The 18,315-nt window shown below is 42.9% G+C and overlaps 1 protein-coding gene across 7 annotated transcripts in view; it reads left to right on the top strand.

Annotated features, from left to right (window-relative positions):
• The first annotated feature begins 853 nt into the window (after positions 1 to 853).
• Positions 854 to 18,315, top strand: part of SPIRE1 (spire type actin nucleation factor 1) — a 125,211-nt gene continuing 107,749 nt past the window's right edge. For all 7 annotated transcript variants that reach the window (XM_040696641.2, XM_040696644.2, XM_040696642.2 and 4 more), the window contains exons 1-2: positions 854 to 1,416; positions 11,911 to 11,945. In XM_040696641.2, the coding sequence (XP_040552575.1) occupies positions 1,098 to 1,416; positions 11,911 to 11,945 (354 nt within the window). In that variant the 5' untranslated portion in view covers positions 854 to 1,097. The remainder of the gene's footprint in view (positions 1,417 to 11,910; positions 11,946 to 18,315) is intronic.

The raw sequence follows: 18,315 nt of genomic DNA on the forward strand, positions 1-18,315 counted from the left end.
ATTGGTGAAATTGCAGCTAGGTAAAATTATAGCCGTCCAGATGGGCCTTGAATATATCCACAGAAGGAGACTCCACAGCCTCTTCGGGCAGCCTATTCCTCCAGTGTGCTGTCACTTTTACTGTAAAGTTCTTCCACATGTTAGTATGGAACTTCCTATGTTCAAGTTCTAGGCCATTACTCCTTATTCTGTTGCTATACACCACCAAGAGCCCAGCCCCATTTATTTGCCTCCCATCTCGCTTTAGGTGTTTATAAACTTCTCTCAGATCCCCTCTCAGTCTTCTTTTCCCCAGGCTGAACAGTGCCAGGTTACTCAGCCTTTCCTCATACAGGAGATGCTCCAGGCCCTTCATCATCTTTGCTGGCCTCCCACTCAGGCCCAGCCCTGTCAGCTCCCTCACGTGTGGCAGACCGCTCTGGCCGTGGGCAGCGCACGCACAGCTGTTCTTAGGCCTTTATGTGCGTGCGGACCTTCCCGCCTGCTCCGGTGCCAGTGGCTGACCCGGCTCCCGCCGGCCAGGGAGCTGCACGGGGTCGGCTGTGGGCGCTGCGCGGGGGCCGCGGCCCTCCCTCAGCATGAACGCAGCGCTCCGTTCGCTGACGCTTTCTGTGAAACCTGAAACACGAGTAATAGCGACGTAGGATCGTACGGTTCCTATATGCTACGGGGGGTCTACCGCCGAAGCTGCGCAGAACCCGCGGCCCAAGGACGCAGGCTCGCCTGTACCTGACGCAGCGGGCAGGGCCGGGCCGGCCGCCAGGGGGCGCTGCGACGCCGAGCGGCGGCCGCTGGCGGCGGGGGCGGGCGAGGACGCCATTGCGTTGCTATGAGCTGTGCCCCCTGCGGCGGCGGCAGCGGCGGGCGCCGCTCCTCCCGCCGGCCGGCCGCTGCCCGCCCGCCTGCCTGGGCCGGGCTGTCCGGCGGCCTGCTGCCACTGGCGGGGCGGGGAGGATGAGCGCGGCGGGACCGCGCGGCAGCACTACAAGCAGCAGCAGCAGCAGCAACGGCAGCAGCCGCACCGCGAGCAGCAGCAGCAACCGCGGCGGGGCCTGAGCCGAGGAGCAGCGCGGGCAGCCCGGGCGGCGGAGCGGGGCATGGCGCTGCCGGGGGAGCGCGGCGCGGAGCCCCAGCCCGGCGCCTCCCGCCCGTCCTCCGCCGCCGACGAGGAGGAGGACGGCGGGGCCGGCGGGCAGCCGGAGGCGCTATCGCTGGAGGAGATCCTCCGGCTCTACAACCAGCCCATCAACGAGGAGCAGGCGTGGGCCGTCTGCTACCAGTGCTGCGCCTGGCTGCGGGCCCGCCGCCGGGAGAGCCCCGCGGGCAGGCTGGGGGCGGCCGCCCACCTCCGCGTGTGGCGGGACGGGGCCGTCACCCTGCAGCAGGCCGAGCCCCGCCGCGCGCCGCCCTCCGCAGGTAAGGCCGCGGGGACGGGGGTACTGCCGGGGCGGTGCGTGCGGCGCTGATGCCCGCTTGCTTTCCGAAGAGAAAGTCAAGCTGGCCAGCGCAGGGATGCAGCCCGCAGTCGCTCGGGAAGCGATCCGCCGACGTTGACCGGCGCTGGGTTTCCCGAGATAGAGGTGTCAGGGCTGCGGAGCGCAGGTCACAAAATGGGAGCGTGGGTATTACGCTGGGTGTTGGTCGTTAATGGGGCCTTTTGATGGGGTGTCTGGCTGAAGTCTTTGCAGAGATTCACAGTAATCCGGTCTGGAGCCGGCGGTACGTGCCATCGTCAGAACGTGCAGAATGGAACGGGGGCCCTGATCTCCTTCCATGAGTTAAATGAGCCTGATGGTTGTTTTCCATTTAAATGGGATCTAATGTGCTTTTTAGTTAAAAAAAAAAATAAAAAAATAGGTTATTTTAATGTTAACAGAACGCCAGCCCAGCACCCAGAGGTGCTGGGGGGATACCCAGCATGTCACAAGAACGCAAAGTACTGCATGCTGCGTTCTGCTTTACTTACAGTGCTCTGAGATGCTATCAGACTCCTCTTTCTCTCTATTCAGCCGTAGGAAATGCATTGGTTTAGTATGTTATTTTTTCTTTCCCTTTTGTTGCTTTTTCCTTGCTATTTGTCGACTCATTCCATTTCCTCTTACAGTACGTGTTAACGGCCTGTAGGAAGGTGTTGGGTGCATCAGGGTGTGAAGTTCAGGCTTCTCCAAGGGAGGAGGCAGGAGGGAGCCTGCTGCCAGCTGTCCACTGCTGGGTGATCCCACTCCTGCCTGAATCTGCACAGCAGCAGCATTCCTCCTGGGGTTACTTCCCTCATCTCCCCCGCATCTATAGCTTTGAGCACACTGGGGCAGTGCATTGCTCAGCCTTTGAGCCTTATACAAAGGATTCTGTGTGTTTGTAGGAGTAACTGTCAACAGCATAAAACCAGTGTGGTTCCGGTCAAGCGGCTTTTATTTGTTGGTTTGTGGAGCCTGTATGGGTTTCTATTGGAAACCATCATTTGCATGATACAGTGAATGTTGATAATGTGTTATATTGATGAGCTGATAGCTAGCTTGCTTCTTTTTTGGTATTTTTTGAGCTGCTCCATTTCTTTTCTTTGCTGCTCCCCGCAGTGTCCTTAGGTGATGATTAGTGAGCGTTGTGACCCAATTTCAGCACAAGCCTCTCAAATGGATACCGTCTTTAACACTCATGCCTTCTGCTTAGTTGCAATGAGAATGTAAGATGCACTACCCTGGTGTATGGCTGGTGAGTCCTATGCAGCAGCATGGGCCCTACAGCTGTCTGTCTGGACACATTAATTTTACTCTTGAGATACAAATTGAAGTTATCTTGAAGAGAAGTACTGATTATGTAGAATTCAGTGGTACGTTTCCTAACCCGTTTATTGTGAATAATTTTTCTGGCTAATGTGCAGTGCTTGAAATTCCAACTAAAAATACCCAGAAAATGAATAAAATGTCCTTGAGGTAGGAAACAAAGATGAGTTTCACTGATACAGAGGGCAGGAAAACAGCCTCAACACTGAACCCCTGTCATTATCCAAAACCAGAGAACAGTTTTCAAATCTTCTTGATTTTACCGATGGAGTCTGTTAATACCTGGTTATCTTATTATTTTTTAATCAATTAGGTTTTGGCTAACCAGGAGAAGGAAGGATTCAGAATGGGAGCGTCACCCAGTTGTTCATTTTCATGTGAGCATTCACGTTACCTGATGTGAATCCTCGGTGAGTGAGGATCAGGAAGGATTCCTCACCATTGTTTTCCTGCCTTTATATCTTGGGCAAGTAGGGTTTGAGTGGCCATGTCAGGAGATTAGTGGGAGCAGTAGGGGTTCTGTGGGTTAACGCTCCGAGCTGTGAAACTGTTTTGTTACTGCATAAAGAATGTATGACTGTAGGTTGGTGGAAAGGTTTGGATGATTCACAGAATCCAGTGTTGGCTGTTGGTTTCTGTGTCTGTGCACAAGAGAATCCTGTGTGGGCAAATAAAGGAGTCCCCAAAGAATGGCGCCTTTGGGTAGCGAACATTCGGGCTTTGTTCAGGGCTGCGGGGAACGATGTGATCAGTCACGCCTGTCAGCAGAGCTCAGGCTAATTCGAGAGCAAATGCGGCCGTGTCACAGAGTTTGCTTTAGGGACACTGATGAAGTGATGTTTTCACAGTGTGTTGCAAACCATACCGTCTGCCAGATCTGGAGTGAGGAAAGGAACAAACCTGAACGTGCAAAAAATGAGGAGTTCTCTGTGGTCATCTTCGTATGAATCATTCTAACCGTCTGACATTTCAATACCACAGAAATGTGGATTGCTTAGGAATAGCCCAGATGAAATTGGAGATAAAGCACAGAAAGTATTTTACCTAATGCACGTTTTTTTTTCTTCTGTATTTTACTTGCAATTGATACGAAGTGAACTCATGGTGGCGTCTAGCGAAGTACCAGCTGCAATCAAAACCAACTTCGGAACCAGTTTAGATGTTTGATGTAAACATGTGGTTTGACTCCCTCCAGTCCTCTCCTTGAGGAGCAGTGCTTACAAGTGGTGCTAGTTGTTTTTCCCTCTACTCTAGGAGACAATTATGGGAATGAACAAGCTTGGAGAAACCGTGTTTCAGCTGCTGAGGCCTGTGCACAGGCAGCGCTCCTCGGCCTTCCTCGCTGCGTGTGATGGCGGCGGGCCTTGTCTGCGCCATGCTTTGGCCCTGGAGGAGGAGGCACAGAGGGAGGCTGCTGCTGGCTTTGTCAGCATTAAGTACCATGCAGGTTTTCTCTGGGACAGCTGCCAGGTGTTCAGAGCGAGGGTATGGTGCAGGGGGCATTCCTGCTTTGAACCAGAAAGATCACAGAGAAGCTGACTGCGTGGTGGCTTTCATGGGACTTGGAGAGCTCAGGGTGAGACATGCTAGAGGGGAATAGTTTACACAGTGTTGGCAGTTTTAGTGATTTTCACGTTCTTCTTTGTGTGCCCAGCTACTGGAAGGCAGGGTGGAAATTATAAGGCTAATAAATGCAAATTGAGCTTGTGTGCATCTAGACATTCTCATCTACCAGTCTCTCGAAGAATGATGAGGAAAAATATGCAGGCTTTTCAGAACAAAATGAACGCCCTGATGTTTTCCTTCTAATTTGGTCAATCCTTTTGAAAGATAATAGATAGGAGTAGCTGTGGTTGCTGTTTAAATTTCAAAGTGAGTGCTGCTATGAATACTGCTGAAATAAATCCCACTTCTAGAATTAGTAATTATGCTCTGAATCCAAAAAGTTATTCAGAAACATCTGTACTTAAAGATAGTAAGGGTCAATGGGTTAAGCTTCACTGTCTCTTGCTAGAGTTTTAAGGTATATATCTAGTAATGGCAGAAGTCAAAGTAGGAAGAAAATGGCTCTAGACAGCAGAGAAGAGCCTTGGTGAGTTAATGCTTCATCTCTGTTGCTTGCTGTGTTCATCAGTAAAAGGGAAAAAGCTTAGGCCTCAGCCATGCCAAGCTTTCTACCATTAGAGTATTTTCTAGTGCATAAGAGTAACTGGAAGGCTTCCAGTTATGGCTTATGTCAGAGCACTGGGAGTTTGGGTGGGCTCTCTGGGAATGTAAGTGGGATCCCAGGGACCTTGTTGGAGAGAGTATAGCAGGAAGACCCCAATGTAACAAAATAATATCTGTGGTTTCAAATAACTAAATACATTAGTTTACATTCCAGATGCTTGCATGAAACCAGTGGAAGAAAGCTACCAGCAGTGATAGGTGTCCTCTGTTACTAATTATCACATTTACATTGTGCAAATCAGACTGTGAAGGCATAGTAATTTGGTGTTGTCTGATATATGCATTTGTGACTCCAGAGGAAAACTTGAGAAGAAGAAGCTTTGAAGAGTTCTGGGCTTCAGATATTCATAATGACAATAAAAAGTAATGGGTAATGGAGTGCAGCTTCAGGGGCTGGCTGAAGGTGACAGCTTACCAGGTACTAACTTGGTTGGGGATGACAGGTAGGAGTGGATTAGCATGGTAAGGACTTTAAAAATGAGGGCAGTAGTTGTGGTGGTGTGACGGAGTAGCCTTTAATGGGGTGATTCAGGTCTGAAAATGGCATCAGGCAGCGAGGCTGACCCACAGCAGCATGCTGAAGGAGCCTGACTGGAGCTTGACTGTCCTTGCCAAGGTTGGAGCAGGTGGGCTGTGGTAAGGCAGGCAATGAGAGGATTAAAGATACGTAGCATCCTGGATCCCTCTTGACAGTGAATGTATCAGAAAAGTGAGAGAGCTTTTTCATCATCTCTATCAAAAGAAAGGTGAAAAAAACTTTCTGTTTCCAAATTAATTTATTAGATTACAGAGTTGGATCCGGTAAAGAGACAGAACAATTATTGTTCCATTCCTGATAAAACCTTAAGCTAGTTTGTGTGACACATGTAGAGCTGTGAGCGTGCTATTGAATTTTATTGCTGTGCACTTTTAAGAGCAACAAAAAGGTGAGTCAGTTTGTACAGTGTAAATACAAGGCTGCAGGTATAGCCAAGGTAGAGAAAAAGTGACGACTGCTTTTTCATCTATTTGAGAGAGTTGATTAACAGCTGGTAAAAGCTCATAACTGGTACTACAGTGCTGTGGTATCAGTTTAGGAAAGCAGTGGCCTGCTGAAAACTCCCAGTGGCCTCAGTGGAGTCAGCATTCTGTTGCAAGCACACATGCTTGTTGGGCTGGCAAGTGAGCGGATAGCTCCAGGAGGAATGAAAATGTAATTGAGTAACAGAATATAAGGTAAAGAAAGCTTTTTGAAACACATGAGCTCTGAGTGCATGCATATTCAAGCATTTTGGGGGAAAGATTTATGTATGGACATGCCAGAGAAGAGTGAGTGCGTTATCTGTACTTAAATAAGCATCTTCACAAGAGAATGACAGCTATGAATAGAGCTTAGCAGCACTTGGAGATGCACAGTGACCACAATATTTATCTTAGAATAACAAAATTGACTTGATCCTTAGGTAGACTTAGAGGTTTGCTACAGAAGGTGAGCAGATGATGGTGGAAAGAATTGCCCAGTAACCAGAGCCAGTTTCCTTGTGCAGAGTGGTAGAGGGACAAAACAGTGAATAATCACTGTATCATACCTTAGAGGATAGCTTTAATTTGGCATTAAAGAATATTATTTTGAAATAATTTCCATTGCAAAATATAACCATGTAAAAGAACTGTCAGTCTTTACCTGGTTTGTACAACGTATAGAGGTTTCCACAGTGTACAAGATATAGAAGATTCCAACCATCCTGTGGCATGGAGGTTGGAACTCAATGATCCTTGGAGTCCCTTCCAACCCAAGCCATTTGATGGTTCTATGATTACTTACGACTATGCAAAATGAGGAGTAACTTCAGTGAATCCAAGTTGAACAGAGAAAGATGAAGGCATGATAAAAGATTGACACAATGGAGGAGATTTCTGGTCTCCTTCTGTATCCTCTCTAAGATTTTTCTTTGTACTTTCTGAGAATTTTCTTTCCTTTGTCCTGTCCCACTTTGAAAAGTGAGGCAGACCATTTACGAATCATCAACTGGAGACAGATACATAAATCACGATGCAGGTCCAAAAAGCCATGAGCTGCAAAGCTTCACCTCATTTCTTGTAATCTTTCTTCGCAAAGTTTAGAGGAAGGATGTGTTGATCCTGAAGACCTAGGCATTTTCCTTAAAAATAGCCTCTCTGAGGGGTCTCCTGTTAACTCTCCTAATTCCAGTCTTCTTCCTCTTCTCAGTCTTCTTCACCTTCCACCTTGTAGCCTGGTGGTTCTTATAGCCTGTGCTTGACCTACATTTTTCTTTGCCACTTTGACCTTTTGTTTGTTTACATGTTTTTGTTTTTACCCAAGATTTCTCTCTGTCCTTCCATTGTTTTTCATTTGTTTCTCCTGTAATATCCATCCTCTACAATAAATCTGTCTCACTTCTGCTACATCATTATTTTTCTCTCCATGTAATTATGAATCCAGTTCTTTACATATTCATCTTTTTATGTTGCTTGGTTGCCTTTGCTTTTTTCATTCTTGTCCTTTCCTTTTTATTGGTACTGATCTTGACTCTTGAGTTGAAGGTCTTGCCAGATTTTGTAGTGAATGCCTCAGTTCCTGCAATCAGATGATTAAATGAATCATAGAATATCCCAGGTTGAAAGGGATCCACAGGGATTGTCAATTCCAACCCCCGGCTCCACACAGCACCACCCAGACCCCTACCCTATGTCTGAGAACACTGCCCAAATGAGTCTGATGTTTTTCTTTTAAGGAGTTCCTTCTTCTCTTGAGGGCAGGGAAAGGCCTACTATTACTGTAGGTACAGCGCCTCTTGAAGACTTGAAAGTCAGAAAGCAAATACAAATTCAACTTCTGAATGGGTAGTGCCCCTCTTTCCCGAGGGCACCCTGAGGTCTACTGTTGTGGAAGAAGTAGGTTTGGTTTGCCCAGAAGCACAGAAGTAGGCTGTGAAATCTAAGTAGAATATTACTCTTCAACACAAAATCACTTTCGGGCTTGTTACTAAAGCATACATCAGCAACACAGTTGTTGGAACATCAGTGCTGACAATCTTGATTCTGAAAGCAAGCCAGCGCTTTCAGATCCATCCAGAGGATCTGGGGATGTTGAAGGCAGGCCAGGAAGGTGCTCTGAGGCTCTTAAGCTGCTCGTAGTGGAAGCAGCAGCCCTGTGGCTGTGGTGTCAAATCACAAGCATCGACTCAGTAGTTTAGGATTTCTTTGGACAGTGGAGTGCAAATTGTTTTGTGAATCCTGCGTGTGTAGCCTATATCAGTCCATTTCAACATGCCAAATTATCTACTTCAGCTTTAAAATGAAGTCTTAAGTGCAGGCTCCTTAGTCCTGGCAGCAGTACGTGATGCGATTGCTGTTTTGTTTTTAAATCTGTGTAGATCCTTAACTGTGATCTGCTCACCCTTGGAAAGCATGGCAATTACACCTGAGTGAAGCACGGGCTATTGATAAATTGTGTGCAGTCTTTTTTTTTTTAAACAGCATTCTGAGACATTATGTGAAAGTAATTATTTTTCCCCGTCTAAATGGCAGCCTGAAGCTCCTGCCTTGAGGGATGAGTCAGAGTACCTTAGTGCTTGATGGAAGCTTGGCCCGACTCCACTTGCTGGGGCTTGGAAATATGAATAATTTTCAAACAGAAATTCTGAGAAATGAAAAACGTTGCTCAGGGGTTTGTTGTTGTGTTGTTGTTATTATTATTTCATGACACATATGGGGCTCTTTTGAAAACTGTTTTCAGACATACAAGAAACTTCCTATTTAAGCCTCATTGCTTGCAAAAATATGAACGGTTTTTGCTTTTCTCCAGTTGATGAGTGAAAGATCATACGATTTCCCAAACTGTAGCCTGTTTGTAAAGCAAAGTTAACTTGACGGTTCAAGTTATGCTGTTTGCTGGTAATGAATGCATTAGCCACTACTGGAAAGCTGTCGTGGAAAAATGCTATTGAGATGCATATATTTTGGGGTTAAGAATGGTGAAATTGCTGCACATGTTAGCAGCTAGCTGAATGGCTGTACTGGGCGGTGAAGGATGGATGTAGGTAAAGAAGCAACAGCCGAAATGACTTTGTAAGCCTTCCCCTAGTTACCGGATAAACACTTGAAGCTGCTTGCAGACAGAGACTGCAAACAGAGACAGTTTTATGACTTATAGGGATGTATTTTTATTCCTCCAAGTGCAAATTAGGAAAGTGTGACCCTTGGGCTATGTTTAGAAGCTCCTGTTTTTTTTCAGTAATCTCAGCTGAAGAGAAGAAAGTTCAGTTCCCGGCTATCAGGAGTAAATTGGCTTGCACGGACCACACAAAAGCAAATTCATGTCAGTCTTGATAGGTTCAAGTCAGTGTGTGCTTCTTGGGTGAGCACTGTTCGTACCCAGCTCTTCAGTAATTTGGGAAATTTCCAGAGGAGTGTGCCCATAAGTCCCTGCAAACAGGGTGGGGAAACCCGCTCAGAGTATAGCTGCAATCAGGGCTCAGAGGGGTAAGGAAAGGAGTAGTGAGGTAAATCTAGCATATTAAAATGGTGTACGTCAATCAGTAGTTTGCACACCTGTCTCCAATACCGCCTGTAGTACGTTGGAGCTGTTGTGAGACTTAAACTACTTGTTTCTCCCCCTTCCCTACCTGGAATATGGAATTACATGCTAAAAAAACAATTTTGTTGTTTTTAAGTCCTGGTAGAAACATAACTTTTTGGTGGTGGTATCCAGTTCACGAGCAACGAGAGTGAAAAATTCATCTTAATATGTTCTCTACATTAGTTGCAGTAGTAATAAATATTGGCTCTGAAAGCAGTAGTTCATTTTGATAGTATCATATACAAAATAAGATGAGTTTCTAAAGTTCAGGTGCTTTCATGAAAGTTTGTCAAAGATTTATCAAAGGCGCTGTGAGATGAATTTCTTGCTGTCCCTTTGTAAATGTGATTTTTACATTGTTTCCTTTGGTCTGGGCTGGTGAATTTGCTTTGTACTCCAGGATTTGGTTAAGATTTCTGTTCAAAGGCTCTTTGTAGGACCTCAGAGTCGCTTTGAAGTGTAGCGATGGGTGCTTTGTGTCTGTGCTACTGAGAGGATCTGGAGGTGTTTGACTGCTCTTCCACCAGACTGCAGGAGATGCAACTTGGAATAGCTTATCAGTGGTGACACGTTCTAGAGGACTGCTATGCCATTGCATGGTTAGAGGTTTAAAATTGCAACCTTTCCCCCCTGTTTAGACTACACTTCTGAGAATTGCTCTTGTGTGGCCTTGTATTGTGGATTTATGTTGTTTTGGTCGGCGGTCATTCAGATTTCACAGAATTAGCCCCCAGTATTCATAACTCTGCTAGTAGTCATAGGAATACTAAAAGAAAAGTGTAGTGAATTTCCCTCAATTATAATTTAAAATAATAACACAAGTCTTACCGTTTTGAAAGCCAAAAATGGCTCTTCTATGGATCTTGACATGAACGGACCAGAATCACCAGTCCTTTTGAGAAGAGGATGCAAAACGTATTTAAAAGAGCCACCCTTTTAAGTCACTCTCCTGTGCTTCGTTATGAAATCAGACACCAGCGTTCAGTGTTCAGCTTATGCTGGCGAGAGTTCAAAACGAAGGCAAACAGCTTTCCCTCTGCTGCTTAGGTGTTCCCTATTCATGCAAGACGTGTTTAACCTTTAGTTTCAAAGGCAAGGTGACTAGTGCAATATGAAAAATTAATCTGTTTCTGTGTGGGTGACTTCCCCAGCGCTGTCAGTCCTGCATGCCATTCAGATTTTGCTTATTAAGCCACCGTGATCGTTCCTCAGTGCTAATATTATGCTACCACTTGGTTGAGCCTCCTCAGCTCACCAGGCAACCTGATAAAAGCAATCTTCCTAGTTAGGGCTACAAATTGCAGGCTCTCCCCGGCCACTCCATTTGGGCCTTTGGTTCCCTGGGCGTGCTCAGCAGCCATCACCCAGAGCAGACACTTCTGGCCAACACTTCTGGCCTGAGTTCTGAATGGATGGGGATGCAGAATCATGTCCTGCGCTCCCAGGCCGAGCATTGTCAGGCCCAGCACTACAGACTGCAGATGTAGCAGTGCGAGTGCAGCACTACCCAAAAAAAGACAAAAGAAGTGAGATTAAACGTCTGCGTGTTTTGAAATTAAAGTTTTGGGTAGCTCCCCTTTTGAAATGGAGATACTTCTGTGAAATATTTTCTTCATTATTGTTTTCCAACAGAAGATCATCCTGCCAGAATTATTTTGCACTGCTCTTGTAATGAATTATTAATATGAAATGGTAATCTTGCTGCTGAGATGGCATTTGATGCAAAATTTCTGTCCTATTTTTTATGGTGTGTCAAGCCACTCACCCTTTTATACCAAAGCATTTTGACTTTGAGAAAATTGAGATTTTCAATCTGAAACAGTTGAGAAACTTAATTTTTCTGTATCATATAAATTGCAAAGTGATGCTTTGGAGATGCAAAAAGCGAGAAGGGGGACTTACAAAAATATTACAGTAATATTTCTATTTTAGTTTTCTTGAGGTTGGTGTTCTTGTTCAACTCCTTGATATCCCGATAGTATCAAATGAAACAGTGGCTTTTTCCTAGTTGCGAATTAATGGTGTTTTTTCTCTTGAAATAATTATTTGCATCTACTTAATTGAAGCCAATGTGTTTGCATGTTCCCTTCATGGCTGAGCGTCATTCATACCATTTAAATAATGAAGCCAAACATTAAAGACAGATCATAAAAGGGAGAGTTAGGATCAAATAAAGAGTGCGGGATCTTTTTGTTGTTAAGTCTGTGATGCATTTGTAATGCCAATATTACTGAAATGTGCGATAGAAGTAAGGAAAAGAACCATGTTTTTTGCCCACTGACTTAATCTGAAAGCTATTTTTTTTTTTTATTACAGATAAATCGGAGCATTTACACTGCACAGAAATGGAGGTAAGAGAAGTATTTGTGTTCTCTGGCGGTGCTGATTTAGCTCAGAGCCTTTTCATTATCATGTAATGTAAATGTGGAATGTTTTCAATGGGAAGTCTTACTGTGAAATGTGTGTAGCATTTATTACTTATTAACAGGTGCATAAATGTGTCTTAATGTGAGATATTGGGTCTCATGCTCACATACAGAGGTTCATGTAGTTTTCAAGGAACAGGGCTGGAGGTACGATATAAACTTGTTCGCTGTCATTTCTTTCAAGCATGAATCTTCAGCAGAATTTTTTGTTTTAGATGATTTCTCTTGGATAAATTCATTTGACGTAGTTAGTTTAGAAATGACCAGTAGATTGTGGAATAAATACTTAGTGTTTACGGAATAGGTTGATGTTATTTGACATCCCAGGAACGTGGATAGAAGCAGAGAAGACGAGTGATCTCCGGATTGTCTGTCCGCCTAAAGTTGTCCTGATTTCCTGTGCTTTTAATATTTCTTTTCATTTACAATTGGCAATATGGGGCCTAAGAAATACTGTATGATGTCTTGCTGGGCTAGCAATAGAAATACAATACCAGTTAAAACTGTTTGCATTGTATCTTAACCATTATTTGACACTGTATCTTTGATACTAAGCTGTGATGAGGGTTAAAAGAATGTTTAAGCTATCATTATGTCAGATTCATAGATTTAATCCAAAGCTTGAATGAAAACTAAGTAGACCTTCTAGTTGAACAGGATGTCAACTCATAGTAGTTTATTGTGATACAGAGTAAGTCATATAGTCTACTCCTTAAATAAACTTTTCCAGCAGTAAGCACAGCTATCTGTGTCCTTTGCAGGGCAGTCTGTTCTCATTGCCTTTGAACCTTCTTTCAAGTGTAAAACTGAGTTTTTACTTCAGCTGTTCCATCAGTACCTCAGGCTTAGCCTGGAGATAACGTCAGTGCAGGCATCCTAATTGGTGAGCTGTGTGCTTTCTCATCAATAATATATGTGAAGGTGACAAATGGCTATTGCCATAAGGTTTATATTTAGATAAAACTGTGTATGGAAGTGGCTGGTTTAAAGGTAAAATGAAAAGCCAGCGAATTCAACACACATGGCAAATTGCCAAAGCCATCCAGATTCTTGCGAGTGTTTTTAACAAAATGGGAGGGTCCTTTCTGCAGCATACAGGGTAAGGAGTAATTCCTGGCAGAAGCGAGTACAGCCATTGAAAGTAGACATGTGTTGTTTCTCTTTATATAGTTCAGATGAAGCAAATGCATTCTGTTCTTATTCCAGGATTTGAAGAAACTTGGTTCATGAGTGTAGTACCTTCCTTAGAAATGATGATCTACTGTGTCACTTGCTTTACATACTAAATACTGTTTACAATTTTGCTTTGTGTTTGTTAACAGAAGATAATGAAAGACCCTAACAGTAAAAATGGAGATGATGATAATAAACCTCTGTTGAAATATTTGTAAGGGAACATTAAAAAAAAAAATCCATTTTGGGAAAACAAAAATGCTTTTTTCCAAAAGAGATTGTTGAGATTCGGCTGGATATATTATACTTTGTTGTCTTCCATGGAGAAAGAGCTTTTTAATTTTAGTATTTTTTAAAAATTACTTTTGACAATGGTTAGAAAGGAAAAACTTCAGCGGGTTAGAATTTGCCTTGGGACAAATGCACCACTTTAAATTGTCTCTAATAATCACTGTGACCATGATCATATTAACTCTTCTGTTTGTCTTTGTCATCTTGAAGGAGACAGCGAAGGAGTCAGTGGCTCCTTCCTCCTCCAAAATCCCCTAAGGGCTGCAGCTTTAGACTTGGTTAGGATGATGTTGGTGTTTTTCAGAACCAGGAATTCAGCAGAGAGAGCATATTGCACTTTTTTGATTCCTGTGGAAGAGAGTATGGCCTAATTGAATGTATTAGAGTTTGTGGAAAACTTCTTAAAAATGGAGCTAATAATAATCATTAACTTTTTTTGCAGAACATGTAAACTATCCTGAATCGATACTCCATTTATTTCAAGCTGTGTGTGAAATTCAGGGTCCAGTTGCCATAGCCATAGTAGGAAGTAAGGAAGCAGGTGACCTTATTTAATGTGCGTCTGCCTGTGACTCTGCCTGTGATGATAGCTCTGCTTTGTTGTCTCAGCCAAGGTGGTGAAGATTATATAAAGTATGCCAGCCTCATTTGTAAACATGCAGCGCTCACATAGAAAGCATTCTGTGAATGTGAGTGACTCACATGTAGGAGAGGTTAATTGCCAGGTATTGGAGAAGACCCACCTAACATCATAGGCTCGTTGCGTGAATTGTGCGGTGTGTATGCTGGTATACAGATACACACAAACTCTCTCATTTGTTTAAAAGTGAGGAATGAATGAAATAACCTGTCCTAAACAATGGTGAAGAAATTGCTTGGTGAACACCATCCAGCTTGTGTCAAATCACAGAGTGAATCAATTGTCACAGTGTTTTAAGGAGCCTTTTGTGTGCTGTGTCTGCAAACTATTGGTTAAATGTATTTCATATAATTATTACAAATCTTACTGTGCATTGAAAATTATAGTATTTGTGGAGTTTTTTTCTATCTTTTCATTGGGAACATGAAATGTTGACTGTTTCAGACAACAATTTAGGGAAGTAAATAGGTTGTAGAGATACAATATTTATTTCAATACAAATAAATACTTGTTATTCATTGTGTTGAATCAAACAGAAGATCTCTCCACCTCTCTCATGCTAATGGAGACGAGACCTTGCATTTAATAGCACAGAGTGGTAAGATTGGAAAAGCTGTGTAATAATTTTGTATTAAAAACAATGCCATGCCTACATTCAAGTGTGTTATATGCTCAAAATTCAAGCAGCATTAAATGTGTTTATTTATTGTGTACTTATATCTAGGATTTTTTTTTTTTAATCCCTGGATGTACAGTAAAGGTACATCCTGATGGAGGGGCAGTTGCAGCAGTGAAGAATCACTGGCACATGCAGTGGTGGTGGTCAGTTCTACTATCTGACCTCTGTCCTTATGGTGACAAAGGAAATGTCACTGTGAGACAGGGAGAACTGTTTTTATGAGAGCAATTTCTCTTAGTAAAAATGTGACTGACTGTTGTTGGCAAAACTCTCTGTGAATGATTGGGTGCGAGTCTGGTAATTCCATGAAAGCTTGTAGATCATTGCGCTGCTAAGAGGAGAATTAACAGGGATTCAGGATAGCCTCTTGGAAATCAAAGCAGGGTCATGCAGCTTTTCTGGAGAGCATTAAGCTGTGCTGAAGCATTAGGTGCTGGTGGTCATGAGTGAAGTGCTCATCACTTGTTAATGGCATTACCTCAGGAGATGCTGTGTGTCCAGCCTGCGAGGGACCTGGTGCTTAGATACCTGAGAGCCCATTATGATGTTCCTTGATGTGGCTGCTCTGTGTCAGGCACTCATCTGTCTCCATGATTTGCCTGAATCTCTTCATAGCCACAACAAAACGAGACACTTGATTATATAGAAAACACATGCACAAAGGTGGAATTTAGATTTTGGTCTTCTGTGTTTTGTAATGAGCTGCTTTTTCAAGCGGAGCTCAGTCTTTTGTGACTCAGATAAACATCAGGAGAGGGTTGATCTTGGAGGAAAGTGGATTTCTGTTGTTTACTTGCTTTAAGCTTGGCACATCGCCCTTTTCATTCAGCGATTTCATTAAGAATACACACTGAATTACTGGACTGGAGAACTAATAATGTATTTGACTAAGCTGATTTAGTGATAGTCCAATCCTGCCATCTGTCCAGGGTCCCTGTAAGAGAAATTGACTGCTCCTTGTAAAGGCTTTTTGATTTTGCAGGATGATATGTGCCTTTAATAATCTGCGCACCCCGAAATCTCACGGGATTTGTGATGAAATCCTCATTCTGGAGGTGCCACCAGGAAGCCTTTCTATCAGCTGGGGGAGAGCAGGGAGGCAAAAATTCAGCCCTAGTCTGCTGATAGAAGTTCAGGTAATGGCTGGAGGAAAAATAGGTCTTGCAGTAAACTTGATCCCTCCGAGGGAAGTTTTGCCTGTTAAAAGCAGAAATAGCAGAACGTGAAGCAGTAAGTTAGGTGTTATGGTGTTTCTGTTAAAACTCATCACAAAAATGTTCCTTCTGTAGTTAATACATGAAGCCATTCATGTTACCCAATTGTATCGCAAAATGAAATATGGGAATCGGAGCTCACCAATTTAGTTTATGTCACTCTGAAAGGGATCTCAGTGTGGGGAGAATAAGGTTATTTGTACTGATCCTCCGTTTCTGCAAAACCCTTTCTCTTTCAGCTCTGTTGTTCTATCGTTTGATATCTATCATATTAATGATATGCTGTCATATCTGTAGTTGCTGCCATGTGTATTAATTGATGTGATAGCTATCGTGTTAATCGGCTTTCAAGGCGCTATCCTTCTGATAGATGAGTGCCAGTGGACGTGTTTGCCTCCTTGTTCAGACCAAAAGAATAAGGTGATTACTTGGACAAGCTGCAGGGAAAGCTTAGGCTTTAGGTGTTGGTTATGCGCCTGCAATTGAGTAGTCTCTTGTATTGTCCTTTTGAGTATAATGAAAGGATAAGTTTAGTGTATCAATATGAAATTAAAAATGCAGATTCTCATGTCAGAAATTTCATTTTTGTTTGTCAGTGCAAAAAAAGAAGTTTTAAACAACAAAAATTCTGACTACGTTCCTTGTCCACTAAATCCTTCAAAGGCTTCTGAGTTAATATGTTGCTGGTTTCTAAGAGTGTGATAGTTCTGAGTTTTCTGATAGAGAAGCTGCGTCTTCAGAATGTGTCAATTCTGATATATATTAGGTTTATGAAGCAAGCGAGTTGGACTGGCTACGCATGTGGCAGTACTGCAGTTTTAAAGACAGTTAACAGGCTAGATGTTCTGCCATTGATTACCATAGAAAATAAAAAATGACTGATCTTAACAGACAGATTTCAGAGCTCTGCGCAAGATCCAAATAGAATATTTAATAATAATACAGTAATCCTAACATAGGGTGAAATTTCTGAGCTTGAATAGAAGCCAAATAATAATTCTGAGTGTAATTTAATGGAGGCTGCTCTTATTCTTTCTTTCCTGTGTGGATTTGGCCTAAGGCAGTTCTGAAACTAAATAAAATACGTCTTTGCAGTTCGGTAGGTTCAGCAGTAAGCTTGACCTAGTGGGGATGGTGTGGACAACAAAAACAACAAAATGAAACCCTTCTGTTTTAAACACCTCAATTACACATTCACTGCTCTGCATCAGCAATATGCAGAAGATTTACAGATTGTGAGAAAAAAAGAACATAAAATGTAGATGAGATGACACAGACAAAAAGCACCCAAGGAAGCTGATTTGCAGTATTGTGCTCTAACAATTGTGCCTTTATCACTTGTTTCTAACTTAGTTATTTCCTATTTAGTTTATACCTGAAACAAGCTTTTGTTTCCTCCAGGAGTCCAATGCGAGATAGCATATTTGGTTTGTAATTTATAAGGTGTGTACATTTATTCTTGATGCTTCTCTCTGGTTCAGGCAACTACCTAGAAGCCCACTAATTGTCACTGCTACTTTGCAAATCCATGAGAATCTGTGGCCTCATCACCAGTTGTAGAATACTTTTTTCATCGCTCACCTTGTATATTAGTTTTCAAGTTGCTAAAATGTAAAGAAGAAATGAGACAATTTGATGGGAAAAATAATTAACTCTTCTAATGATTTTTCTCATCAGTGGAGAAAAGTATTAAGGAGCTAACACTGAATCAGAGCTTGCTTTTAGTAAGTGCTGGTTTTTTTTTTTTGCCTCTGTGGCAGTTTTGAGATGTTTATTGTAGCAGGTAGACTGTGGGTTTTCATTCACATCTTCATCTCTATTTTAATTCTTAGAAGGAAAAGAAAAAAGGAGAAAAGATGTCAGAAATCCTGTTATTTTTATTCCTTTTCCTAAGTCTTGTATCTTTGTGTTACCTTTCCCTCTCTCCTTTTGCTTTAATGGTATAAGTGGTAAGAAGTAGACATACTGTGTAATGTAAGTAGAACAGAAGAGTTCTGTTGGAAGGGCCCCTTCAAAGATTGAGTCCAACTGTGTGAGTACTTCAAGGCTAACCAAACATTAAAGCATGTTATTGAGAACATCGTCCAAATGCCTCTTGAACACTGACAGGCACGGGGCATCAACCACCTCACTAGAAAGCCTTTTCAAGAGTTTGACCATACCCATGATAAAAAAAATTTTCCTAAAGAAATGTTTTTCATTGAAGATTTCCATTTGTTTACAGCTATTCTTTGCCTAGGTGTATGAGCGGAACCTGTACACTTCTATTCACATAGCACTTGCACTTACACTGATGAA

Source organism: Gallus gallus, chromosome 2 (assembly GCF_016699485.2).
Source record: "Gallus gallus isolate bGalGal1 chromosome 2, bGalGal1.mat.broiler.GRCg7b, whole genome shotgun sequence".
Taxonomy (NCBI): Eukaryota; Metazoa; Chordata; class Aves; order Galliformes; family Phasianidae; genus Gallus; species Gallus gallus.